The sequence below is a fragment of the Enhydra lutris genome, unplaced genomic scaffold, assembly GCF_002288905.1.
Source record: "Enhydra lutris kenyoni isolate GAN:26980312 unplaced genomic scaffold, ASM228890v2 scaffoldscaffold17, whole genome shotgun sequence".
Lineage (NCBI taxonomy): Eukaryota > Metazoa > Chordata > Mammalia > Carnivora > Mustelidae > Enhydra > Enhydra lutris.
This window is the reverse complement of record NW_019154101.1, coordinates 26,899,299-26,925,449: the sequence shown is the minus strand read 5'-3', so window position 1 is coordinate 26,925,449 and position 26,151 is coordinate 26,899,299. Positions and strand designations below refer to the sequence as shown.

Genomic DNA, 26,151 nt, shown 5'->3' with positions numbered 1-26,151 from the left:
ACAGGCAGACAGAATGGCAGGCAGAGGCAGAGGGAGAAGCAGGCTCCCTGCTGAGCAAGGAGCCCGATGTGGGACTCGATCCCAGGACACTGGGATCATGACCTGAGCCAAAGGCAGCTGCTTAACCAACTGAGCCACCCAGGCGTCCCAAGGCCTTGATTTTTTAAATCCTTAACCTTCCCTTCACCATGTGTGCTGCCAACAGTTTTCCCAAATTGGCTTTCCCGCCTCCCTACATTTGATTTTGTTTACTTTTGAAGTTTTAAAATTTAAATTATGTGCATAAATCTACAGGGGTTTTCCTTCATGATTTCTTCACTGAAAAATTATAAAATATTTTCTTCGAGTTTTCTAACATCTGAAAGAAATAAGTTTTGATTCTGTGAATGAGATGAGACAAGATGTTTAACAACATCTTCCAAAGAGCTATATAACCTATCACTATTTCTTGAATAATCCATCCTTTAAACAAACCCATAATGCACTTTTTAAAGTCACCAACAATACACTACTTTGGATAGTGTTAATAAAGAAAAAAAAAATGACGGAAGATATCCCTCCACAAAGGCTGGAAAGTAACACAACACACCTCATAGGAGGACAAAATCATTGCATAAAAATACAAGCACTAGTGTGGAAATTACACCATTGCCTCATAATTACTCCAGAAATATCTCCAAAGATATAAAATAGAGGTCTGGTTCTGAGCCTGAAGTGGCTGTTGCGTACAGTTCAGAGACCTCTTAGGAGCTCCAGGAAGACCAGACCCCGAGAAACAGCTGCTTAAAATGGAAGCCAGGTACACCCATCCCAAGAGGACAGGGACTATGAGACTTCCCAGGGAATACAGAACCAGGAAGCCTTTGAAGGTGACACAAAGATAAGCTTGAAAGGGATACTTGGAGACAAGAAATAATTAACTGACACAGCAGGAAAGTGTGCAGATTTGGGGAAACTAGAAAATGTAAACTTTGTGTCAACCATTGTGTAGTAAGTACATTTCTATCAAATGCTTAAAGATGTTTACCACATTGAGAAAATAAGAGAATAAAAATCATGCCTCTGAAATTGAGGAACCATTTTTCCTCCTCAGTTTTATGGATCATTACCATGTACTGTGATTCATGTCACACGCATTGAGAAATGCCCAATATATCTCCAAATTCTTCAACTTGAAATTTAGGTTTTTTTAGAAAATAAATGTATAGTTGATTAACTAGCTTTTAGTACTTATCACTCATAATGAATTTTATTGCTCTCCCAGATCGAGAGTAAAATAAAGCATAAATCAAAGTATTTACAGCAAAGTTATAATAACCAAACCAGCAAAATATCTCATCTGGATGAGAAGTGTTACATGGATGAAGGTGTTACAAAACCCCCAAAGGAACCAATGAATGAGTCAATGATACACAGCAACTATGAGATCAAAAACGCTGTGATACCCAGGGTTTTAGCAACTTTTCTCTCTTACTCACCCTGGTTTTGTATGTCCCTAAGGCTTCCACTTGGCTACTAATGTTTTCAATCTTTATAAGCTATTTCTAGCCACAAGAAAAATATTATTATACAGAATCATCATAACAAACGTAAGTGTGGAAAACAATAGCAAATTTATCAGAATCCAAAATTGATTTATAACAGCCAACAACTCCCTACACAGTTGAGGGCACTAGAGAGTCCCTCTAGCCCATTATCATAGACACCTGTGTAGAACACAGCCCCGCTGTAGACGAGGGGCAGGGTCCAGAAGACGCTGACGCACATCTCTGACCCAGACACCGTGAACTTGCTAGGATAGACCAGAGGGTCAGTAATAGCAATGTACCTGTCGATGGAGAGGAAGCACAAGTGGAAGAGAGAAGAATAACCAAATATGCTCTGTGAGGCTGTCTCAGGCTATGGGCTCAGAAAACCTATACTGCCATCTCTGCCCTGTGGTCTTCATGCCCACTGAGTACTATCCAGGAAAAGGAGAAAGAGCTTTACCTGCACTTGGATCTTCTTATTAGTTTCCTCACAGAGTAACCAAATGCCACATCACAGCACGTGTGGAAGGGACAGAAACTTGGCCCGAAGTACCAGCAGCTCTGCACGGACCCGACCGTGCTTAAGGGCGTGATGGTCACCCCCATCTGGAAGTCAGCACCAGCCAGAGAGGTGAGGAGAACCTTGGTTTGAAATGCAGGATGGAAATCAGCACCAGGAGGTTTCCAAACACAGCCAGCACAGCCCAGAGCCTAACAGTGTGTAGAGCACCAGCCGGGATCCAGGAGAGCAGGAAGCTTTCAGGCAGGATGGGGTCACATTCTGGTAGCAGAGCTGTTCAGCTGGGGGGGGCGGGGAGTGCAAGTCGGTGCTCACTGTGCTGCCCCAAACAGCAGGTAAACATAGAGAAGTTGTGCCCTCACTCTATCACACCAAATAGAGCAGTTTCCTATTTCCTGAAGGCAGAGGAAAGGTCATTTACAACTGCCTACCTTTGTTATAGTTATATCTCCATGGCCTGTTACATATATTAATTTTAATCTCTGAACATAGGAGGTAATATATTCCATTTAAATGCTTAACATGGGGCGCCTGGGTGGCTCAGTGGGTTAGGCCTCTGCCTTCGGCTCAGGTCATGATCCCAGGGTCCTGGGATCGAGCCCCGCATCGGGCTCTCTGCTCAGCGGGGAGCCTGCTTCCTCCTCTCTCTCTGCCTGCCTCTCTGCCTACCTGTAATCTCTGTCAAATAAATAAATAAAATATTTAAAAAAAAAAAAAACAAAAAAAAAAACTTAAATGCTTAACAAATCTTAGCTCTAATTAATTATTACCATTATTTTTCTTATACTTTAGAATACACTGGAAACAATTTTCTAAATCCAATCATTTAATTTCAAGTAAATCTTTTGAAAATTCGCTAGTGCCAAAGATGTCTTCTTGCCTTACAAATTATCAATAATCTTTCGTCACCTGGTCTTGATACAGGGTTATTCCTCTTTGTAGAAGTGAGTGAGATGTGTGTGATTTGTTCTTTATCAGTTACCTTTTATTACACCTCCCCTAGACAGTCTGAGGACTAATGATAAAATCCCTAGGAAGCACGGCAAATGCCATACCCCAAATCATCTAAAATGGAATCTCTGTAGTGTACAGTATGAACAGGACAAGAAACATATTTAATTATCTCCACTTGAGATTTGTATTTTGATGTAGCTTCTATACCAAAACCCACATAGATGATTTCAAAAAGGAGAAAGGTAAAAATACCCTCATTCATAAACAAAGATGCAAAAACCGTAAACAAACTTTTACAAACTAAACCCAAATATAAAAGGATGATATACCATGATTAGAGTCTATACCAAGAATGAAAGTTTGCTTTAAAGTTAGAAAATCAATTATTGTAACTCACCTTTGTAAAAGATTAAAATTTTACAATCTGATGAAATGAAGAAAGGCATTTGATAAATTTCAAAATTTATTCATTACTAAAAAGAAAAATTCTTAGCCAACTAAAAAAATAAGATCTCTTGTACCTAGAGAGGTCTAGACCAAAAGGGCCTATTACACAGTATATGTAGACAAGGATATATGGATAGGCTATACTCAATAATGATATTTGAGAGTATTCTCTTCAAAATAAGTAAAAAGCCATAAATGCTTTAGTAAAAGATTCAGGGGCCATAAGATGCCTATAGATCTGCCTGCAGTCCAATCATTCGTGTATGCATTATTTATATTTTTGTTTATTAAGCACCTATTTGTGCAAGGTCTTCAACATACAAGAATAAACACAAAATATCTTCCTCCCTTAGGGGGAGTTTCCATGTTAATATGAGAGACAGACATAAAACAACATAATAATTCACAGTGCTTAAAGCTAAAATTAACACAATTAAAAAGTGTAAAGTGAGAAATGATATCAACAAATAATATAAGTAAGATGAATAAATAGAATTCACTGAGAATATAAATTTAGGGCCAGGTTTAGAAGGATGAAGGAAGGTACTAAGGTCAAGAACAGGGAAAACTTTCAGAAATTGTACACAGCTTTGTACATCCCAATAACTATTTTACATCTTTCTCAGAATTTGGGTCATAGCTCTTATCGTATGGCTTTTAATAGTCTATGATACAGAAATGCTTCCTAAAACGTGGTAGAAATTCTAGGAAGACCCACAGGTATCTTCAATGAGTCACGAGGCACAGATTCCGGTGTGCAAAACATGTTACTTTATTGTTAAGGCAACTGCTATTTTAATGGTAGCAAACAGCTTTTGAACACCTGCATTATCTAGGTGTTTCAGATGTAGGAAGTTCTTAAATAGTCACACACAGAAAATCCCATGAAGCCCATATGATCATTATCCCTATTTTACTGAAACACTGAAAGTTAGTCACTTGCCCAGGGTTAAGGTGTAGTGAATGGTGAACTGGGAATTGGCATCCCAGAAATTTAGCTACAGATTTTGTGTGCTGTTCTTCTATGCTCTACAGCTATTAATGAACTTGATGTCTGGGTCATGCCCCTGACCTACAGATAATGGGAAATTCCTCTCCATCCATCTGGATTTTCTCTACCTTCCCCTCTGAGTTAACTGGGCTCTGTGGATTAGAGATCTGATCTGGGTGACCATTCACCCTCAGTGAGATGTCCTGCCTGTTCTCTGGACTTTGGTCCAGTCCTGTCACAGAGCAGTCATCTCTTGTACCTGCAGGTAAGGTTCTTTTAGCTCTTATCAGCCAATTCCAACATGCTTCTTTTAAGAGTTCAGCTATACTCTGGCATCAGGGGCCATGGAATATTTGGCGGAGTTTCTAGGACCGTCATGACTCCATGGCACCCTCAGGGGCTCAAGAATCTTTTACTGTCTTTGTCCCATGCAGAGCAGTGAGCTGCTCTGTGAGGCTGTCTTAGGCTATGGGCTCAGAAAACCTATGCTGCCATCTCTGCCCTGTGGTCTTCATGCCCACTGAGCTCTATCCAGGGAAAGGAGAAAGAGCTTCACCTGCACTTGGATCTTCTTATTAATTTCTGTTGCTGTGTTAACAAATCAGCACTCACTTGGTGGCTTAAAATGACAGAAATTGATTCCTGCAGAGTTCTGGAGGCCAAAAGTATGAAATCCAAAATCAAAGTGTTAGCAGGGCTTCACTCCCTCAGAAGGGTCTCAGAGAATTCATCCTAGCCTCCCCCTGCTTCTGCTGGCTGCCAGCACGCTTTGGCTTCTGGCCCCATCCCTCCAATCTCTGCCTATGTGATCACATTGCCTTCTCCTCTGTGTGTGTCATCTCTCTGTGCCTCTTTCCTGTAAGAACGCTCGGGATGGCATTTGGGGCCCACCCGGATGATCCCAGATAATCCCACCTTTTTAAGAGTCTTAACTTAATCATCTTCAAAGACCATTGTGCTCCAAATAATTTTTAATATTTATAGGTTCTAAGGTTTAGATATGGGTCTGTTTGTGGGACTTTTATTCAACCAACTGCATTGGCATATCAGTTATTAGTCCTTCCCTCAAACCAGACAGTATCCGGGGAGAAATGGGGTTCTCCTCCCTCATAGACCTTCACAGCTTTCTCACTTATTTTTGTACTCAAGTTATCTTTTTTACTCTTGTTCTGGGATGCAGGAAAGATTTTCTATTGCACTCACTTCAAATCTGTTCACTATAAGTTCTTTTTCCTTTCTAACAGGGCCAAGACTTTTGAGACTCAAGTACTGCAGAAAACAAAAATTAAAAAAAAAATGTCTTTTTCTTCTCCATTTTCAACTAAACCAATTAGAAGAGAATAAATATTCTAAAGAGTTTTTTCAAGTTTATCTTTTTTAGATTTTAATTTTTTATCATGTAGAAATTTAAATTTATAGTTAATTTGCCAACATTTTCCATGAGAAACTATGAAAATGTTCTCCAATATTTTCTTCTAAAACTTCATGGCTTTATATTTTACACTAAGATCTCGCCTGAAAAAAAAAAAAAGATCTCTCCTGAACAATATGTATGTAAGTGCACATGTGTGTGTAGGGGAAGAGTGAGAATCAGAACATTTTTTCCCCAAATAGATACCTAGATGTTTAAAGATGATATGTTGAATATATCATCTTCCCCCATGAATATGTGACATCCCAATTTTGCATTATAATCAACAGTGACAGTATTAGATGATATTTATAACATGCCATGACAGGCAACTGATTATTCTCACGTCATGCTGAAGAAGTGAAGGGACATACTACATGAAAGTAATTATGTTGAAGAGATAATTATTGTGGTGGATGTATCACTTTGTTGTGGTCAATCCCACTATAAGAGAATGTCCTCTAAATATTGAAAAAGAAAGCCAAAGTTGGTAGAATCACAATTCCAGACTGTAATAGACCAAGCTCTATTACAAAGCTATCATCATCAAGACAGTATGGTACTGGCACAAAAACAGAGACATAGATCAGTGGAACAGAATAGAGAGCCCAGAAATAGACCCTCAACTCTATGGTCAACTAATCTTTGACAAAGCAGGAAAGAATGTCCAATGGAAAAAAGACAGTCTCTTCAACAAATGGTGTTAGGAAAATTGGACAGCTGCATGCAGAAAAATGAAACTGGACCATTTTCTTACACCAAACACAAAAATACACTCCAAATGGATGAAAGACCTCAATGTGAGAAAGGAATCCATCAAAATCCTTGAGGAAAACACAGGCAGCAACCTCTTCGACCTCAGCCGCATCAACGTCTTCCTAGAAACATCGCCAAAGGCAAGGGAAACAAGGGCAAAAATGAACTATTGGGACTTCATCAAGATCAAAAGCTTTTGCACAGCAAAGGAAACAGTCAACAAAACCAAAAGACAACTGACAGAATGGGAGAAGATATTTGCAAATGACATACCAGATAAAGGGCTAGTATCCAAGATCTATAAAGAACTTATCAAACTCAACACCCAAAGAACAAATAATCCAATCAAGAAATGGGCAGAGAACATGAACAGACATTTCTGCAAAGAAGACATCCAGATGGCCAACAGACACATGAAAAGTGATCCATGTCACTCGGCATTAGGGAAATACAAATCAAAACCACAATGAGATACCACCTCACACCAGTCAGAATGGCTAAAATTAACAAGTCAGGAAACAACAGATGCTGGGGGGATGCAGAGGAAGGGGAACCCTCCTACACTGTTGGTGGGAATGCAACCTGGTGCAGCCACTCTGGAAAACAGCATGGAGGTTCCTCAAAAAGTTGAAAATAGAGCTACCCTAAGATCCAGCAATCACACTACTGGGTATTTACCCTAAAGATACAAATGTAGTGATCTGAAGGGGCATGTGCACCCAAATGTTTATAGAATCAACGTCCACAATAGCTAAACTATGGAAAGAACCTAGATGTCCATCAGCAGATGAATGGATAAAGAAGAAGTGGTATATATACACAATGGAATATTATGCAGCCATCAAAAGAAATGAAATCTTGCTATTTGCACCAACATGGATGGAACTAGAGGGTATTACGCTGAGCGAAATAAGTCAATCAGAGAAAGACAATTATATGATCTCCCTGATAAGAGGAAGTTGAGAGGTGAAGTGGGGGGTCTGAGGGGTAGGGAAGGAAAAAATGAAACAAGATGGGCTTGGGAGGGAGACAAACCATGAGACTCTTTTTTTTTAAGATTTTATTTATTTATTTGACAGACAGAGATCACAAGTAGGTAGAGAGGCAGGCAGAGAGAGAGAGGAAGAGAAGCAGACTTCCTGCTGAGCAGAGAGCCTGATGCAGGGCTCGATCCCAGGTTCCTGGGATCATGACCTGAGCTGAAGGCAGAGGCTTTAACCCATTGAGCCACCCAGGTGCCCCCCCCCTTTTTTTTTCCATAAGAGACTCTTAATCTCACAAAACAAACTGAGGGTTGCCAGGGGAAGGGGGATAGGGAGAGGGTGGTTGGGTTATGGACATTGGGGAGGGTATGTGCTGTGGTGAGTGCTGTGAAGTGTGTAAGCCTGATGACTCACAGACCTGAACCCCTGGGGCTAATAATACATTATATGTTAATTTAAAAAGAGAGAGAGAGAATTTCCTCTAAACATTAAATCTTAATCTTATGCCAGATCTGAATTTGACTTCTGATTCCTTTGCTTTTGGAAGAACACTGGTGAACAAGAGGAACTAAACTCCTTGCGAGAGCATGAAGCAGAGAATCTGAGAAGATTGAAGAAAATAATTCCAGCAAAAGCAGGTATTAGAATGACAGCCAAGAGAACCAGAGCCTAGGGAAAGACCAAGAACAAATGGCATAGTTAGAGAATAGGAAGAAGAAAATGAGCATTGAAAGTAACAGGGCAGGGGCACCTGGGTGGCTCAGTGGGTTAAAGCCTCTGCCTTTGGCTCAGGTCATGATCCCAGGGTCCTCTGCTCAGTGGAGAGCCCGCTTCCCTTCCTCTTTCTCTGCCTGCTACTCTGCCTACTTGTGATCTCTGTCTGTCAAATAAATAAATAAAAATCTTAAAAAAAAAAAAAAAAAAAGAAAGTGACAGGGCAGGGACACCAGTGTGGCTCAGTCCGTTAAGCAACCAACTCTTGATATCAGCTCAGGTCATGACCTCAGGTCCTGGGATTGAGCGCCATTGGCAGGCTCACTGCTCCACATGGGACAGAGGGGGATTGGGGGCATCTGGTTTTTTCCCTCTTCCTCTGCCCCTTCCCCTGCTCGTACTCTCTCCCTTTCTCAAATAAATAAATCTTTTAAAAGTCTAAAGGTAACAGGGTTGTGAGCATGAAAGGTGAAAATAACAAGAAATTCCCCCCGGGAGACAGGGCAGTGGAAAAGTCACAAAGCAGAGGAGTGGGCAGAATCAGCAGTAGGAAATCGAACCTCGCTTCATCAGGGCAGTACATCTGTCTGTAGCAGATGCTTGGAGAAGCTCACTTGAAACAATGTTTAATTAAATCTGAGGAACACCTTATTTCAAATTTGATATCCTATTTCTATATCATATTTGATGTGATAATACATGGAAAATTCACAATATTTCACAATTTCCTTGATTTTAATTTAGTCTTATCCTGAAAACACATTTATGTTGATAAATTGTCCTTTAGTTCTTGACCAGTTATATTTTTTTAATCACTCCTAAACCCAGGGTAAAATAAAGCAAGAGACTGACAGCTGAGGGGTGCCTGGGTGACTCAGTCATTAAGTCTCTGCCTTCAGCTCAGGTCATGATCCCAGGGTCCTGGGATTGAGCCCCATATGGAGCCCCACATTTGGCTCCCTTCTCATCAGAAGCCTGCTTTTCCCTCCCACTCCCCCTGCTTGTGTTCCCTCTCAAACTGTGTCTCTCTCTGTCAAATAAATAAATAAAATTTAAAAAAAAGAAAAGAAAGAAATTTATAGCTGAATTTTTAAACCTGTATCTTGGGTAGTCATTCTTAGGAAAGACTATCAGGGAATATATGGAACAATTTAATTTCTTTCTTCTCTCCTTTGTGAAGTTCCATCACAACTAGATTTAGTTCCATCTAAATATCATCCATATTTAGAATTGCATTGGAGGTTTTGGTAGCATTTATAACAATATATTTTTCTTGCCCGTAGGATAAATTTTAAGAATCTTTAGTTTACTTTTGAATTTCTGTCCTATTCATTATCTATAATTTGGCAACAATGCCATTCTATGAGACATTTATTAAATAGGACTATTATACTTTCTCACTTACTTTCTTCTGTTTGTCTTCTATACTCTAAAAATAAGGAGTGTGATATCCTTTTTTAAATCTGATAGTTAATCTGATCTGCTGAGTAGAGTCATTGATAGGATGAATTGGTTGTTATCAGGCTACAGTCTACTCATTATCTGTGAATTTGCCAAGCCAATCCTCCACTTATGGAAATTAACCCTCCTGTCAAAAAAAAGTTCGTACCCCTGTCTGCCTATGCACGTCTAATGCTTGAAGACTCCTCAAAAACCCCTTCTAAAAAAATAAAGTCTTTAACAATTTTTTAACCCTTCAGGCATGAGACCACATGTCAGTAAGAAGACAATGTTTTAGAAATGCCCAATGCCAAGTAACAGCCTTGTGACAATCAGTGACAATTGGTCCTCTGCTCATAGGATTTAGCATCTCTGACACTTTTCTGGTTCTCAATAATATAATTTAAAATGTGTTGCCTATATTATCTATAAAATTACATTCCTTGAGGAGAATACTATATAGAACACATTTTTTATTGTCAGCTCTTCCTAACACAGGTACTTACATATAATTTATGTCCAATATTTGCTTGAAAACAATAAAAAATCTCAGTGAAAACCAATGAGAAAAAAACATTTCAATCATTTTAATCAAGTGACTCTATAGACAAACCAAAAAGAAAATAAATAAGGTTTATAGATCCGTAACCTATTACAATTTAGATTCATTGTACAAAATACTCTGGATATACATTCCAAAAAACTTTTATTGTATCAACAATGTCAAATATTCCAGACAGCAAAATGTAAAACTACAGCATCATTTTTTTATATTCTTTTTAATACAAGTTTTGCAGTATCTGCATACACTTTTTGACCCCACAACATTCCAGGGAAGTGAAACACGCAGTATATTCAGGTGAGGAAAGTTGGTATCACAGCTAGTAATAATTGACTATTCTATTTTTTTAGAGATTTTATTGATTGATTGATTGATTGATTTGGAGCAAGAGAGCATAAGGTGGGGGCAAGGATCTGAAGCAGACTCTGTGCTGAACACAGAGCCCTATGCAAGGATCAATCTCACGACCATAGGATCATGACTTGAGCCGAAACCAGCAGTCAGATACTTAACTGACTGAGCCACACAGGCACCCCGATAATTGATCATTCTTTCATTTGCAGATACCCATTTACAAATGATCATTGTGCCAACTTTTTTGTGGCACGTTTTTTCCACTTGCAATTTTCCACTTCTGGGCAATGTCTGTAGTGAATACATGATTCCAAGGCTCAATGACTGATTCCACAATATGACAGGTGGACATTCCAAGATTCTGTCCAGCCATTAAAGAGGAAATTCTTACCTGCTGTCCCAAAAGCTGCTGGAAGGTACAGCAGTATCAGAAATGCACATCAAACAAACAGACCCTTGGGGAGTGTCACCAATCCTTGTCTTGTGCCTGTTATGGGCTGAATGGTGTCCCCCAAATTCTTCCCTTGAAGTCCTAACTCCTAGTACTTTAGAATGTAACCATATATTGAGATAAAACCTTTTGAAAGGTAATTAAGTTAAAGTGAGTTTTTAAGGGTGATCCCCAACCCGATATGTTTGGTGGTCTTATAAGAAGAGGAGATTAGGACACAGACACACATACCCATGGCATAAGCCATGTGACGACGCAGAGAGAAGCTGGCTGCCTGTAAGCTGAAGAAGGGGGTCTTCAGAAGAAACCCACCCTGCTGACACCTTGATTTTGGAATTTTAGCCTCCAAAATCACAAGAAACCAAATAAATTTTTGTTGCTTAAGCTACCTAGTCTGTGGTACTCTGTTATGATAGCCTTAGTAAACTAGTAGAATGTTGCAAAAGACAAGGAAAAAAAGACCATTTGAAGATAAATGAGAGTTGACCATAAACGAGAAAATGATTAGAGATATCACACCAAAAATGAGATTGCAGATTCCATGAAAGTGGAAGAAACAAGTGCATATGGCAAGGACGTGTACAGACCACTCAGACAGATTACAGTGTAAACCACTTAATTATTTACCATTTAGTTCAGTAAATATCTTTTGCACTGATTTAATGGAGGCAACTTCTTGTGATTTGGTTTCTGGTTAATTTGAAAAACACAACATATTTCTCCATTCTTTTTTTTTTTTTTTAACATTTTATTTATTTTTATTTGAGAGAAGAGAGAGACAGTGAGAGAGAGCATGAGCGAGGAGAAGGTCAGAGAGAGAAGCAGACTCCCCGTGGAGCTGGGAGCCTGATGCGGGACTTGATCCCGGGACTCCAGGATCATGACCTGAGCTGAAGGCAGTCGCTTAACCAACTGAGCCACCCAGGCGCCCATATTTCTCCATTCTTGAAATGCTTTGTTAATTTCTTATATCTAATTTTGTCATGAATTTATAATTTGTAAAATATTTTTAAATTTCTCAACTTAGTGTTTATGTTTATTCTGCAAATAATCTAATGGTTGATGAACTATCCTTTAAAAATTCTCCACTTAAAATAATTTTTATGGCTTTTCTAAACCAAGGATAAAATAAAGCATAAATCAAAGGGTTCATGGCTGAGTTATAATAAGCACCCCAACAGCAGATCTCATAAATATAGGCAGGCGTTATGAAGCCCATATAGGCATCAACTAGCGTATCAATTGTATACGGTAACCATGAAATCATAAATGCTATCACCGTGATACCCAGGGTCTTAGCGGCTTTTCTCTCTCTCTTGGCCACTCTGGATTTGTAACTGTCTGAGGATGACTCTGCTTTGCTACCAGTATTTTCAATTTTTATAGCTTGTTGTTTAGCTATTAGAAAAATCTTATAGTAAAGAATTATCATTACGAGGGTGGGTATGAAGAATAACAGAAAATCTATCAAAACCCAGTCTTGATTTACAACAATTTGACAACCACCTACACACTTGAGAGCACTTACTAATTCCTCCATCCCATCGTCATTGACACCTGTGTAGAACACGGCCCCGCTGTATACAATGGGCAGGATCCAAGAGACGCTGACGCACATCCCCGACACAGACACCGTGAACTTGCTGGGATAGACCAGAGGCTCAGTAACAGCAATGTACCTGTCGATGGAGATGAAGCACAAGTGGAAAAGAGAAGAGTAACAAAATGCCACATCAAAGCAACTGTGCAGGGTACAAAATCTGGCTCCAAAGTACCAGCAGCTCTCCACGGACCTGACCATGCTGAAGGGCATGACGGTCACCCCCACCAGGAAGTCAGCACAAGCCAGAGAAGCGATCAAGAAATTGGCAGGAGAGTGCAGCTCCTTGAAATGCAAAACTGAAGTCATCACCAGGAGGTTTCCAAACACAGCCAGCAAAGAGGCTAAGCCAAACGCTGAGTACAAAATCACCCTGGATCCGAGTGAGTAGGGAGTTTTAACGCAAGATCTATTCACACTCTCATAGCAAAGCTGCAGGACAGCAGGGTGGGAAAGATTGATGCTCATGGCTCTGGAGTTTGGTGCTTCCTGTCTTTCTGCCCTTCCTTGTGGTGGACAATGAAGTTTTTCAATTCTGAGAATTAAAAAAAAAAAAATCAAACTTCATAATTGAGCAACTGCTTTTAAGTATTGCCTTAGATTCTGTCCTTTTTCCCATTTTAATCACAAAAAGAAGTTAAGAGAATTTCAGAAAGTTAGAAATGTATCCTTTCTGACTTTAATGCATGCAATTATTTCTGTAATTATGTCTCAGCCTCTCAGATAGTTAATTCCAAGCTAACCTATTATGAATTGTCATCAAGCCAGAATTCGTATTATCTGAATAATTGAAGAAATGTAATTTAAACACCTGGTTCTTTATGCCCCTGAAGTTCTTCATTGCAAAGAAGAGTCAGATATAATATAATCACATATTTGAAAAGTCACCTTTTAATAGACTTCCACCTCCACATTGTCTGAGAGGTTAGCACCCTGGAATGTTTTAGGAAGCTGGCCAATTAATTTCACCCATTATGAATTCCTCACAAGGAATCCCTATAGTGTAAGGTGCGAATCTGGAAAGGAAACTTTGGATAATTATGATTAGTAAGTTTTTCTACAAAATGTATTGCTCAGTGCTCTATTCCATTGCAGGAAGACTTGTGATTTTCCCAACCAAGAGATGTCTTTAAGTTCGACTGCCCTGGAATAGTCTCATCCCGTATTTGGCAGTAATGTTACCTGTGTACAAGACTGGCTATATAATTTGTAGAGCCCAGGGCAAAATAAAAACATGGAGATCTTTTTTTCAAAAATAGGTAAAAAAGTACCCTTGAGTATAAAGTTTTTCCTTTTTTGCTGCAGTCTCTCCTGACCGGCCATCGTGTTTGACTTTAGTTATAATGTCCCATTTCATTGGGCATGGAAGTGTTTGTGGGCAAGTGGGCAAGTGCAGATCCTCACAGGTGCCTGGAGACTCAGCATGCCTGGCCCACCCACTGCCAGTTTTCCCCTCCCCCCAGATGCTGAAGCCATATGCGTGCCCACTTTGGGGGTCTAGGAAGCTGAGCAAGGCATCTGCCCTACTCTTAGGATGTCACCTCAGCCAAAGGCAGATAGCTGACACCCTAAGGATTGCAACCTCCACATTAGGACCCATTCAATGTGTGGATTGAGAGTGGGTAATACGGTTGGCCCCGCTAAGCTGCCCTTCGGATGTGCTATGGCCCTACCAGCCTGGATAGGGTAACAACTGCCATGATTTCCCTGAGACCACAGAGGTCTACCTTGCCTCAACCCTCCTTTCCCTGCATCCAGTCCCCCAATATGGCAGTCTTAGTAGGTCAGAGTGAGGAGTGGGAGCTGGGACTGAGCTGAAGGTGCAGAAAGGAGGGCTCAGAGGGGGTGGGTAGGGTGGCCACGGTTGTGGAAGTGGCGGAGAACTAGTCTAAGGGAGAAGACAAAGTGTTGTAATGCAGGACAATCACATGTAATGCAACTTGAGGCTCCACATCCCCCCACACATGCTCCATTGTCCTTCAGGACTTCACATATAAAACACAAATTCAAAGATACAATTTTTAAGAATTTCAAGACCACAACAACTGGTATCAAGCCCAAGAGCAGGGCTCTGTGCCGCTGGGCTGGTCATGAGCCCACAGAAGGGCTCCACCTTATTTCATTTCAGAGATTAAATTATCTCTTTGCAACAGCAATTAAATGATGAAGAAAAGAAAACTCAATGAAAACAAGTGCAAAACTGTCAGATGGGAAGGTGTAGAAGCTAAGCGCCAGAGAGTTCAGATAGTAGCAGTATAGAGATATGGACGTGGAGAACGTTCATGTTGCTATTCTTGTTTTGTTTTGATTTTGTTATTTATAAAGAAAGACTAATGGGATGTGAGACCAGAGACTGAGCTCTGTTTGGACAAGTTTCACTGTCAAGCAGGAAAGCAAGAAAGCACACATCTGGGCTGTGGGAGAGTCAGTTCAAGGGAGTAGAAATAGGGAATGTTTCCTATAGCCAGGGGGCCATGAGCTGCTTTATATCTGGAGAGCAAAGTCTCCAAGTGCTGCTGATTGGATGATGATATCTATATTCATTCTCCAGGTAATCAATGGGCTGACTGGGGGTGTCCACAGACATACATGGGGTGCCTGCCTCAGGATTATGCCATTCTATTAGTTCCCTATTGCTACTGTAAGAAATTAGCACAAGTTTAGGGGTTTAAAGCAATACGTATCTGTTATTTTATGGTTCTAGAGATTAGACATTTGAAATAGTTCTCAGGGACTACAATCAAAATGTTAATGGTGCTGTTTTCCTTCTGGAGGCTCTAGAGGAGAATCAGCTTCCTGCCTTTTCCCACTTCTAGCGACCATTTGCATTTCTGGCTTGCAGTCCTTTCCTCCATCCATATAACCAACAAACAGCACAGGATCTTGAAATCTTTCTCTGACTCTGATATTGACTCTCTCATTTTCCTCTTTCACTTTTAATGACCCCTGTGATTACATTGGGCCCCCTGGATAATCCAGAATAATCTCTTCATCTCAAATTGCCAATCCTTAATTTGACCACATCTGCAAAGTCTCTCTTTGCCATGGAAGGTAACATAGTTACAGATCTGGTGATTAGCACATGGACATCATGGAGGTGAAGGAAGGGGTCACTATTCTGCCCACCACAAGCATCAAACTATTTCTGCTGCTGAGGTCAAGTGTGAGCCCTAGATGACAGCACCCGCTCCTCCTGCCCGCTCTCTAAGGTGCCCATCTCTAGGTTGTCGCTCCCAGTTGGATCTGTAAACTTTAGAAGGAAGAGCAGCCATTGTTCAGAAAGAAGCTGGAAAACAAAACCTCTAAATTCTTACCCCTTAAGGCCAAAAACCTTGTTCGAGTGAAAAAAGAAAGATCAGAAAATACAGGAGTGAGATAAAACAGGTTTTTCCTCTTTCACCTTTCCTTCCCCAATGAGATAAAGATTTCATGAGTGTGTTCAGACAAAAAGGCTGAATTAGTTTCTTCATCAACTCTTCTGTTTCTCCATCAACATGGAGAGGGCAGGCATATAAAAAGGCAGGGAGAAGTTGTAGGAATGTCCATAAATGAAATCATCATCTCTGCGCTCAAGAAACACGAAGACCAAATGTGAGCAAGGCTGACAATGAGAACCTGGTGGTTCCCATGTCCTGAAGCAGCTGGGGAATTCAGAATTTTGATTCCTGTGAAAGGGTCTAAAAGTGTCACACGTCATGCAGGAGATAATGCACAGCTCACCCCTTGAAGCCTGGAGCTGGGAAGAGCCTTCTCACTTCAGGATACATGAGCAAGGATGTTGAAACAAGTGACTTTGCTCCAATTCCACCTAGGACCTTGATTTTTAGAAAGCTGCTAATGTAGGGAGAAGTAAGGGCACAAACATAGATTCACAACCAGAAACTGAGCTGAGCCGCCCAGCAGCTGATTGCCCTGGGTCAGTCACATTTCCAATATGACAGAAAAGCAGGAACCCAAAGCACTAGACCATGATTGTGTTTGAGGATCTTTAGGGCTAGATAGAGACACCTTCACAATTACCAAGCACTTCAAGTGTGTTTAGGTTAGGGGAGAATAAAAGAGAAAGAAATACGAAACCAAACCAACCCACTCATCTGAGATAAGAAAGCACAACAAAAATCCAAAGCCTGTGACAAGATATGATTCTAAAATACAGCCAAAGAAATCAACAACTGAAACATGAAATATTCCAGATGAAGTTAATTTCATAGAGCTGTTTAAGAAAGACAAGTACAACTTTAGTGATGTTTCTATTCAAATCTTTTGCTCAAATACGTGTGTCTTGACAGTCAGTGATTGGGAGCTCTTGGAAGAAAGCTTGGAACTCGTTTCCAACAAGTGCCTGCAAGAGACACAGGTGCTAGTAACAGCAGATGACACTACGCGAAGAGTCACTTTCCCTCTTTTGTGTCTCCTATTAGAATATTCAATTCTAGGGATGCCTGGGTGGCTCAGTGGGTTAAACCTCTGTCTTCAGCTCAGGTCATGATCTCAGGGTCCTGGGATGGAGCCCTGCATCGAGCCCCGCATCGAGTCCTGCATGGTGCTCTCCGCTCCGCAGGGAGCCTGCTTCCTTTCCCCTCCACCCCTGCCTGCCTTTCTGCCTACTTTTAATCTCTGTCTGTCAAATAAATAAATAAAATCTTTAAAAAAAAAAGAATATTCTATTCTAAGCAAAATGCATAATAGGTTATTAATAAACATTTAGCGAGGTAGGATCTGGTAGATGATCTTCTGCTTTATTTGCCTTTTCTCTTATTGTGTACCATCTTCTTTCTAAATCACTTCCTAACTCCAGTTCCTGCAGCAAATTATGGCCAGAGATTGGTGAATAGGTAAGTGACAGTTTGCTCCTATGAAAAGTTCAATCCATGGTGCTGATTGCTACGAGATGCATAAAGTCTACCGCCAACCTCCTCAAATGATGAAGAGAGCAAGCCTTGAATCACTGTGGAATGTGTGGACACTGCTGTAACCCGAGCCTGCTGCTTCCTTCTGGGAATTTATTCCCACCTATGGGAATAAGTCTAGGCTTTGAGTCTATACTCCCTAATCTTTCTCACTTGATCATACATGGTAACGCATTGTTATAGACTGACTATATGTGTCCCTTCACAATTCATGGGTTGAAATGTCATCTCCAATGTAGTGCTCTTTAGAGGTTGGGCTTTTAGGAGGTGGTTCTGTCATGAGGGTGGAGCCCTCATGAGTAAGGCTGGCACCCTTATAGAAAAGGTCCCTGGGGCGCCTGGGTGGCTCAGTGGGTTAAGCCTCTGCCTTCGGCTCAGGTCGTGATCCCAGGGTCCTGGGATCGGGCCCTGCATCGGGCTCTCTGCTCGGCGGGGAGCCTGCTTCCCTTCCTCTCTCTCTGCCTGCTTCTCTGCCTACTTGTGATCTCTCTCTGTCAAATAAATAAATAATCTTTAAAAAAAAAAAAAAAGAAAGAAAAAAGAAAAGGTCCCTGAGGTCCCTTGTCCCTGCCTTCATGTGAACACACAGCAGGAAAAAGTCCCTTGTGAACCAGGAAGTATGTCCCCACCAGACTTGAATCTGCACGCATCTTGATCTTGGACTTCCCAACCTGCAGAACTGTGAGAAATAAATTCCTGTAGTTTATAGAACACCCAGTGACTGGTCATTTTAATAGCAGCCTGAGCTGACCAAGACACATATGTACTTCACAAAAGGGTAAACTGAGATGATTTGGGATGTCTGTAGAGCACCTCAATGAAAGGTAATTATTATAACTGAGCAAGAGGGCCTTAATGTTCCCCTCGGCTTAATAAACTGTAGGCATGCTTCTTAATGACTCTAAGCCTCTGCCCTCCCTTTTCTTAGAGGATTTGATTCAGAAAACTTGCCATTGTAAGTTCTTTTTCTGCCTCCTTGAGATATAAATCTTTTTAAAGGCTTCTTGTCAGTTTTATAACCCAGGACTTGTCTTCTCCAAGTAGCTGAGAGCCATTCCTTTGAAATGCAGTCATCGAGGAAAATGACACACCTATCTCTCAGTTTCTGTGGAAGAGTGGGAACCTAATTCTAAAGGCCACCAATGTGTAAAACTACAGCCTGTCATGAAAATATGAGGAAGTTCACTTGTCACCTTCCTCGGAGAAGTGGGCCACCAGAGCAGGTTCTTGTGATGATGGCAGAAGTTCAGGAGAGAAAGCAGAACCAAGAAGGCCTTCTTAAGGCCCGTGCTTAGAACTGACATCCTGTCACCTCTGCTCTCACTTTGCCTCTTGAGGGAAGAACTTCAAAGTTACACAGCAAGGGGCATGAGGGAGGGGTTTCAAACATTCTATCAACCACACAAAATATTAAGGAGTAAGCCTTTCTCAGTGAGATGTGGAAACTTAACATGTGTTGGATGTTGCTCATTGTACTTGCTACCTATAGAAAGGCAAGCATCCTGTCAGAAAGTTGAGACAACCACCAGAATAGAATGAGGGAAGCTGCTCGTGTCCTGAGCCTACTGGCCACTGTGAGCCCATCTGACCGCCTTGAAGGCTGAGTGGATCAGTATCTCTAGGTACGCTTATGACCCCTTGGCAACACTCTGTTACAGGAAACCGGTTGGGAAGCTCTGCTTTATATAGCAGTCTGATGGCCCATCAGGTTTGGAACAACATTTATAACAAGTCTTCTGTGTTTCCAGCCAAAATCTGTTGTTTACCTTGATATGATTTATTAACACTTTCAAAATAATATCCTTATTATTTACTGTGTCTTTGTGTAAACCCAGAGAGATCCTGCTCAGATATATCTTCAAAAAAAGAATCTGGACAATCTGAGGATCTTACAAAAGATGACACTGATTCATTACCTTGGTGGCATTACACTGATCTGGCAGGAGGAGCAGGTAGTACCTAGCACTCTACATACCTAGTACCTAGCCTTGGTAAGGTACTCCTCGAAGTTTGGAGATGAGCCCTATGAAGAGTCAGGGGCCTTCTATATTAAAGCAGTCAGGAATGTCTCATCCCAAGTAGAAGACAACTAACTACATCTTGAATCTTCTCAGCTAAAGAATGAAGCACAATAGTTGACAGACCTCTTCGGGATCCAAAAACAATGGACTCCACACTTAGGAATACTGCTCTGGTCCATACACTGAGTAACAAAGAAGTCTGTCAGCTTTGTATGGGGCTTGCAGTGTCATTGCCAGGCAATTTTGTGACATGGTGGTGCTAGAGATGTTGGTAATGCAGGGAAAATGCAGTTTAGATTTTATGGAAGGCTCCCATGGAAGAAATATAATGCAGTCCTCTGGACTTCTGAAGCAAGATCATGCTTTGGATAAAACACCTTTTGAAAGATGGCTCTCTGAGCCCAAATAGTGATTGAACTCTTGACAAGGTGATACCAAGTAATCATGTGTCTCTAACTGCCCATTATGACATAGGTCCTCTTGAATCTTCAGTCATAAAGTCAGGTGGGTCCAGAAAATTCTTTGGGAAATGGAAATGATATACCTGGAACCAAGCCTGAGCAAGGCCAGACAACATGAGCCCAGAGCCCATGTTCCCCACCACAGTTGTGTCAGGACCCCTCCATCTCACGTCTCAGCAAACTGAAGAGGAGGAAAAGATCTAGCTTGGTTTACAGATAAATTGTCTCTGTATGGGGGTGCAAACCAAAAAGGGACAGCAGTTGAATTACAGACTTGCACTGGCCTTGAATGACAGTGGAGAGGGAAAATCTTCTCAATAGGAAGACTTTTGTTTGACTAATAGTATCAATTGAGGGACACCAGAAAGTTATTCCACCTGAATAAATCCCTTCTGGAACTTCAGTCTTAGCATTTTATTCTTTTTCTAAAGTAAAGTACTTCTAAATCATTATTTAGATTTTTCTAAATACTTCTAAAGTACTTCTCCCTGAGTGTCCCCTAAGTGATCTCTTGGGCCTTCGTACACTACCCACTCAAAAGGGAAACTCTGAGAATAGTATGTTTTATTGTGACTGCTGCAATACGAACAATTTTATTAATTTAGCCAATGGTTATTGTTTAGCAGCTCATATTACTGGTGGGAAAGGACACAGCACAAATCAGTTGATTGGAGCCAGCGATACAAGGGAGCTCCGGGGAGAGGGTAGAAAATAGAGGCAGGTTGGGAACTCAAGCAGATTTTTATTTCCTCTTAAATGTAACTAGGATGAGTCATAACAGGGACCTTATCCTTTCTCACCTTTGAAATGGTCTATGCTGTTTACCTTAGTACTGACCTTAGAGGCTGATGAAATTTGATCTTTGTTATGAGACACAGTTGAGGACTTATCTTTATATTTGTCGTGTGTGTGCGCGTGTGTGTTTGAACAAAATAAAATATGTCAGCTACTATGTAATGCCTGGGAAGGTAGTTTATGCCTTTTCATGTCTGAGAAATAATGGTTTTTCTGACTTGTTCCCAATAGTAGTAAAGCCTCCTTTATTCTTGCGAACAGACTTAGAATTATTCTCCATGAAGGATTTACTTTTGACCTTATGTCATTTTCCGAACCAACTAAGTGGCTCTTTCCACAGAACCCTGCCACTCTTCTGAACTCTGATTTCTAATCATAAAATAATATGTCGATTGGGTTTAGAGCAACTTTATCAATTAGTGGCACGATAGAGTAGACTGTCATCACGAACTAGATCCTTTCAGAGAGCTACCAGTATAATTGGGTATCCCTCTAACAGCAATTCTTCATCTATGACTGATGTCGTAATTGATGCTTACCTGAACTACAGCACCTGTTCGGTACTTTCTGTGCTGAACTCTCCATTTTAACTTTTTAAAAAATTATACAAAACCCTACACAATGTAGCAGTTATACATTCAATGTCTACTAAAATTAAGAAAATACATGTGAGGGGCGCCTGGGTGACTCAGTGGGTTAAAGCCTCTGCCTTCAGCTCAGGTCATGATCCTGGGGTCCTGGGATCGAGCCCCACATGGGCTCTCTGCTCAGTGGGGAGCCTGTTTCCCCGGCTCTCTCTGCCTGCCTCTCTGCCTACTGGTGATCTCTGTCTGTCAAATAAATAAATAAAATCTAAAAAAAAAAAAAAAGAAAGAAAGAAAAAAAAGAAAAGAAAAAGAAAAAAATACATGTGGACAAAAGCTATTATGAATTCAATGATGTTTTTACATGTATTTACATGTAACATGTATTTTAAGTAAGGATACATATACATGAGAGACACTGTATTTATGTTGTCTACGATCTGGGGGGTAAGTGCTTTAATTCCTTGCAAAAGTTCTGCTGCCACTCCTTGACCGAAGCAGACAACTTGGGAACCAAAGGTCACCAGAATTAAGAGACAAGGCTCAGCAACATGTTTCAAGGGCAGGTTTTGCTTTGCAGTCTTGCAGTAAAGCGTCTTTCCATCACCAGTTTGTCCTGTTCCAAATGTTTCTAAGGCCCCTGTGACAGTTTGGTAGGCAGCCAGCCAAGAAGTTAGGAGCTTACTTGTGTAAATAATTGAGAGATAGATGAGGGGAGCCATGCTATAGTAATAGTCTAGTTAGTTTGGGGGGAAATAAGCCAGTTTTTTTTTTTTTTAATCAAAAGACTTCCTTTATAAAGGGTGATAAGGAGAGTAGGTAAACAAGAAAGAATAAATTTGAAGTGTATTCTCCATCTACCAATATGTACAAGAGTTTCAAAACATCACTGGATAGTATTTCTGCAATTTTGTCTGAAAAAAACAGAAGTCTAGTATATATTCTTAAGTCTCCCCAAATGATTGTCCTTATTATTTATGAGTGTCAGGGTAATTTTACGCTTGCAATTGAGAGGGCACATGTTTCTATGAAGGCAACATTAATGACTTACCATTAAAGGGACACAAGCTTTGCGCTCTTCTTAAGGAGTGACTGTGGGGGTGGGTCCTTAACCATGAGCCTTTGAAAGGGGTCAATCGACCTGTCCCTTGGCATTATCATCTCAATCACAAACAAGCATTCTTCATCAAAGACCTTCATATTCCTGTCAGACTCTTTTACCTTTAACTACCCCCACCCCCAACCAAATTCTCCGAGCTCTATCTGAAAAATATTAAGGCACAAATGTGAAATAGCTTAATTTTGTATAAAGCATTTTCAAACTGGTTTATTTATAAAATATATAACATGTAATGTTTATGAACCTCTATTTAATTAGCATCTCTCCTTTTCATTTCATAAAACAGATTTGTACAGAATGGTCTATGAAAATTGACTACCTAAGCAGAAACTCTTAAGTGAGTCAAAGACTTGAGAAAGCAAATCACCCTATTATTAGTTTCTTTCAAATTCTTACTTTATCTTAAAATAGTCAACATACATTTTTAGTTAAAATGAATTAAAATTCATGTGGCTAAGACATAATATCAGTTGAAAAAACTGAAGTTATTCCTAAAATGCATAATGCCAATTTGAGGTATTTGCTCTTTCAAAATAATCCTTGACTATATTTCAGCTTTATATTTCCAATGTCAAATACAGTGTTTGGTACAAAGAAAGAAGTCAAAAGTAACAAAATGTTAATTTGAAGTGGTTTTTTAAAAAAATTATTTTACTTGAGATTACTAAAAAAGCACATAAACCATCTTTTTGTTCACATGCTTATTTTGACTATAATAAATTATGCTCTCCAAAAGCAAAATGTAGTATGTAATCACATCATAGTTACACATGGTTTTTGTGTGCGTGTGTGTGAACACAGCTTCTGTAAAATGGAGAAGTGTGGTCAGGGTTCAAAAAACACAAGAGTTCCACAGTTTTTTGCATGATATTCAATTACTAGGAAGTTTCACATTTCAATTCTCTGTAAGGAATTTTTATCTTATATTTACTTCCCAAACAAAATATATTTTTAAAAATACTTTTGTCCCCCCAAAATATAACTTACAAATTAAGCAGAAACCCTTTTTTTCCCCTCCTGTACTTTGGACAACCGAACACTGGTAATGAATGTGGGAGAAACTACAAAGTTTCAAATTGTTTGAAGAAACAATTTGGAAATTCATAGAACTTATTAGAAATTACCAGAGAAATTAGAAAACCACAGAATACTTAAGAATAGTAACTAGGAAGCAATCAGCATTTTTTATTTTTTTTGTCTATCACTAAACTCTAAAAAAATGCTGAAATACATAAAGAACAAAGGCTTTAGAACAACTCAGAATATGATATCCTGCTACTTGCAGATGATTGCACTTGCCTCTCCAGATCCAAGCATTTCATTTCGCATTTGACCTTACTCCCATGTTAGTTTTGAAATCCCTGCAGTCACCTGATCAATCTACATCTGCTTCCTCAGAAAACAAATTAGTTGTTGATGAATCCCTCCCCAAGACTTTACCACTTAGGATAAGTTTTATTGCCTTCCGAAACCATGGGTAAAAGAAAGCATATATCAAGGGATTCATAGCTGAATTATAATAAACACACCACACTAAAATCTCGTAAACATAAGGAGGAGTTATAAAATTCATGTAAGCGTCAATCACAGCATCAATAATGTACGGTAGCCAGGAGACCAGAAACGCTGCCACCGCAGTGCCCAATGTTTTCGCAGCCTTTCTCTCTCTCTTTGCTACTCGTTCCCTGTAACTCTCTGAAGACGACTGAGCTTGGCTAGCCGAACTTTCTATCTTCCTAGCCTGGCGTCTGGCCACGAAAAAGATCTTACCATATATAAACACCATGGCGACAGTGGGTACAAAGAATAGAAGGAAACAAAGTAGAACCCAGTTTTGATTCAGGGGTGCCTGACAGCCTCCCACACAGGTGAGAGCAACGACTAAGTCCTCGATTCCTTCCTCATTGGCCCCCGTGTAAAAGATGGAAAAACTGTATGTGACCGAAAAGAACCAAGAGAGAGCAATGCATAGGACTGACACCGAGACAGTAAACTTGGTGGGATAGGTCAGAGGATCAGTAACCGCAATATATCTATCCACAGAGATACAGCATAAGTGAAATAAAGAAGCGAAACAGAAGGAAGTATCGAAACATGTGTGAAATTTACAGTAACTGTCCCCGAAGTACCAGCAGCTCTCCACAGACCTCACGGTGCTGAAGGGCATGACGGTCACCCCCACCAGGAAGTCAGCGCAGGCCAGGGACGCGATCAGAAAGTTCGTAGGGGTGTGCAGCTGTTTGAAGTGAAGGATAGCGATAATGACCAGTAAGTTTCCAAACATGGCCAGCACAGCCCCCAAACCGAGGACTGTGTACAGAAGGGCTCGGGGACCCGGCGAGTACGCAGTTTTAACACAGGATCCGTTCACGTTCTCATAGCAGAGCTCCACCGGGGCGGGTGGGGAGAGACTGTTCACCATTGCCCTCTTGGTGGTGGTATTTTTAAATGGTCAGATTCCCTATGTCAGCAATTTAAAACAAGGAGACGTTAGTTTCAAGAGCCTCTGGGAGGAGGGTAAAAAGTCCAGTTAAAAGGAAAACTAATAACTTTTCCACCAATTTTTTTTTTTGGCATATTAACTATAACCTCTTGATCTTTCTAAAAAGTATCCCCAAGTTTTTAATATATTTAGATGAGAACTTGTTGCAGAAAGCCATTAAAATTATAGTCAAATTTTGTACAAAATAAATAACTGGCAATGCATTTCATCCAATGATATATGTACATATAAGATATTAGATTAATATTAGATAATATTAGATTAATATATATTAGAATGTAATTGGCTCATCACTAGAGAATCCTTTTTTGTATTACTTTACCTTTGGAAATCTCACCTGTAATCACCTGAGTTGAAAAATAATTGGGCTACCAAGGGTTGAGTTTTATTTATGAAGTTATCTCCCCTGAGTGGCTACTTCAGCAGTAGTAAATATACTTCCTTTTTTTTTTCAAGAAGGAAAAAAATAAATTACATCCCCTTCAATATATGACCTCGAAATCCCTATAGGATAGCATGTGAAAGACCAAGGAAAGATTTACTCATTAGTAGCTTGCTAAACTTATTTGGGTAATACAGTTCTTCTATTCCTTATATCTTTAGAGTTTTGGGGTTTTTTCATCTTTTTTATTTACTTATGGTTTGGACAGTTTGAGATGACTTGGAGAACTACTCTTACAAAGTGATAACAATATAATTCGCATGTATTTTCCAGGATAATGGCCATTTTCAGATGTCTAAAATTAATAAGATTGATTAAAATAAGCAATAACACCCCTAGGCCTTCACCTTCCCGTTCTTAAAAAATACTATAGTTTTAAACTTAGCACAGAGTAGTAGGTACCCTCTGGGTACACTGGAGAGGTATTTCTATACTGGTCATGAAAGAAATGGATTCATTCTAAATCACCCAAATTTCAAATAAGTTTAAGTTTGTTTCTCTAGTATTTGAGGGTTATTCTTTTTCACCTGGAGCACACAATCTTTTTTTCTTCCATTTTTTAAAAAATAAATTCAATTAATTAACATATAATGTATTATTGAT

The 26,151-nt window shown here is 40.0% G+C and overlaps 2 protein-coding genes and 1 pseudogene across 2 annotated transcripts; all 3 read right to left on the bottom strand.

Annotated features, from left to right (window-relative positions):
* Positions 1 to 1,223: 1,223 nt before the first annotated feature.
* Positions 1,224 to 4,819, bottom strand: LOC111147772 (annotated as a pseudogene).
* A 7,329-nt stretch (positions 4,820 to 12,148) lies between these two features.
* On the bottom strand, positions 12,149 to 13,180 carry LOC111147808 (trace amine associated receptor 8). The gene has a single exon (XM_022504052.1). It carries the CDS (start codon positions 13,178 to 13,180, stop codon positions 12,149 to 12,151), a length of 1,032 nt encoding a protein of 343 aa, XP_022359760.1.
* Positions 13,181 to 23,978: 10,798 nt separating this feature from the next.
* On the bottom strand, positions 23,979 to 25,025 carry LOC111147810 (trace amine associated receptor 9). The gene has a single exon (XM_022504054.1). It carries the CDS (start codon positions 25,023 to 25,025, stop codon positions 23,979 to 23,981), a length of 1,047 nt encoding a protein of 348 aa, XP_022359762.1.
* Positions 25,026 to 26,151: the final 1,126 nt, after the last annotated feature.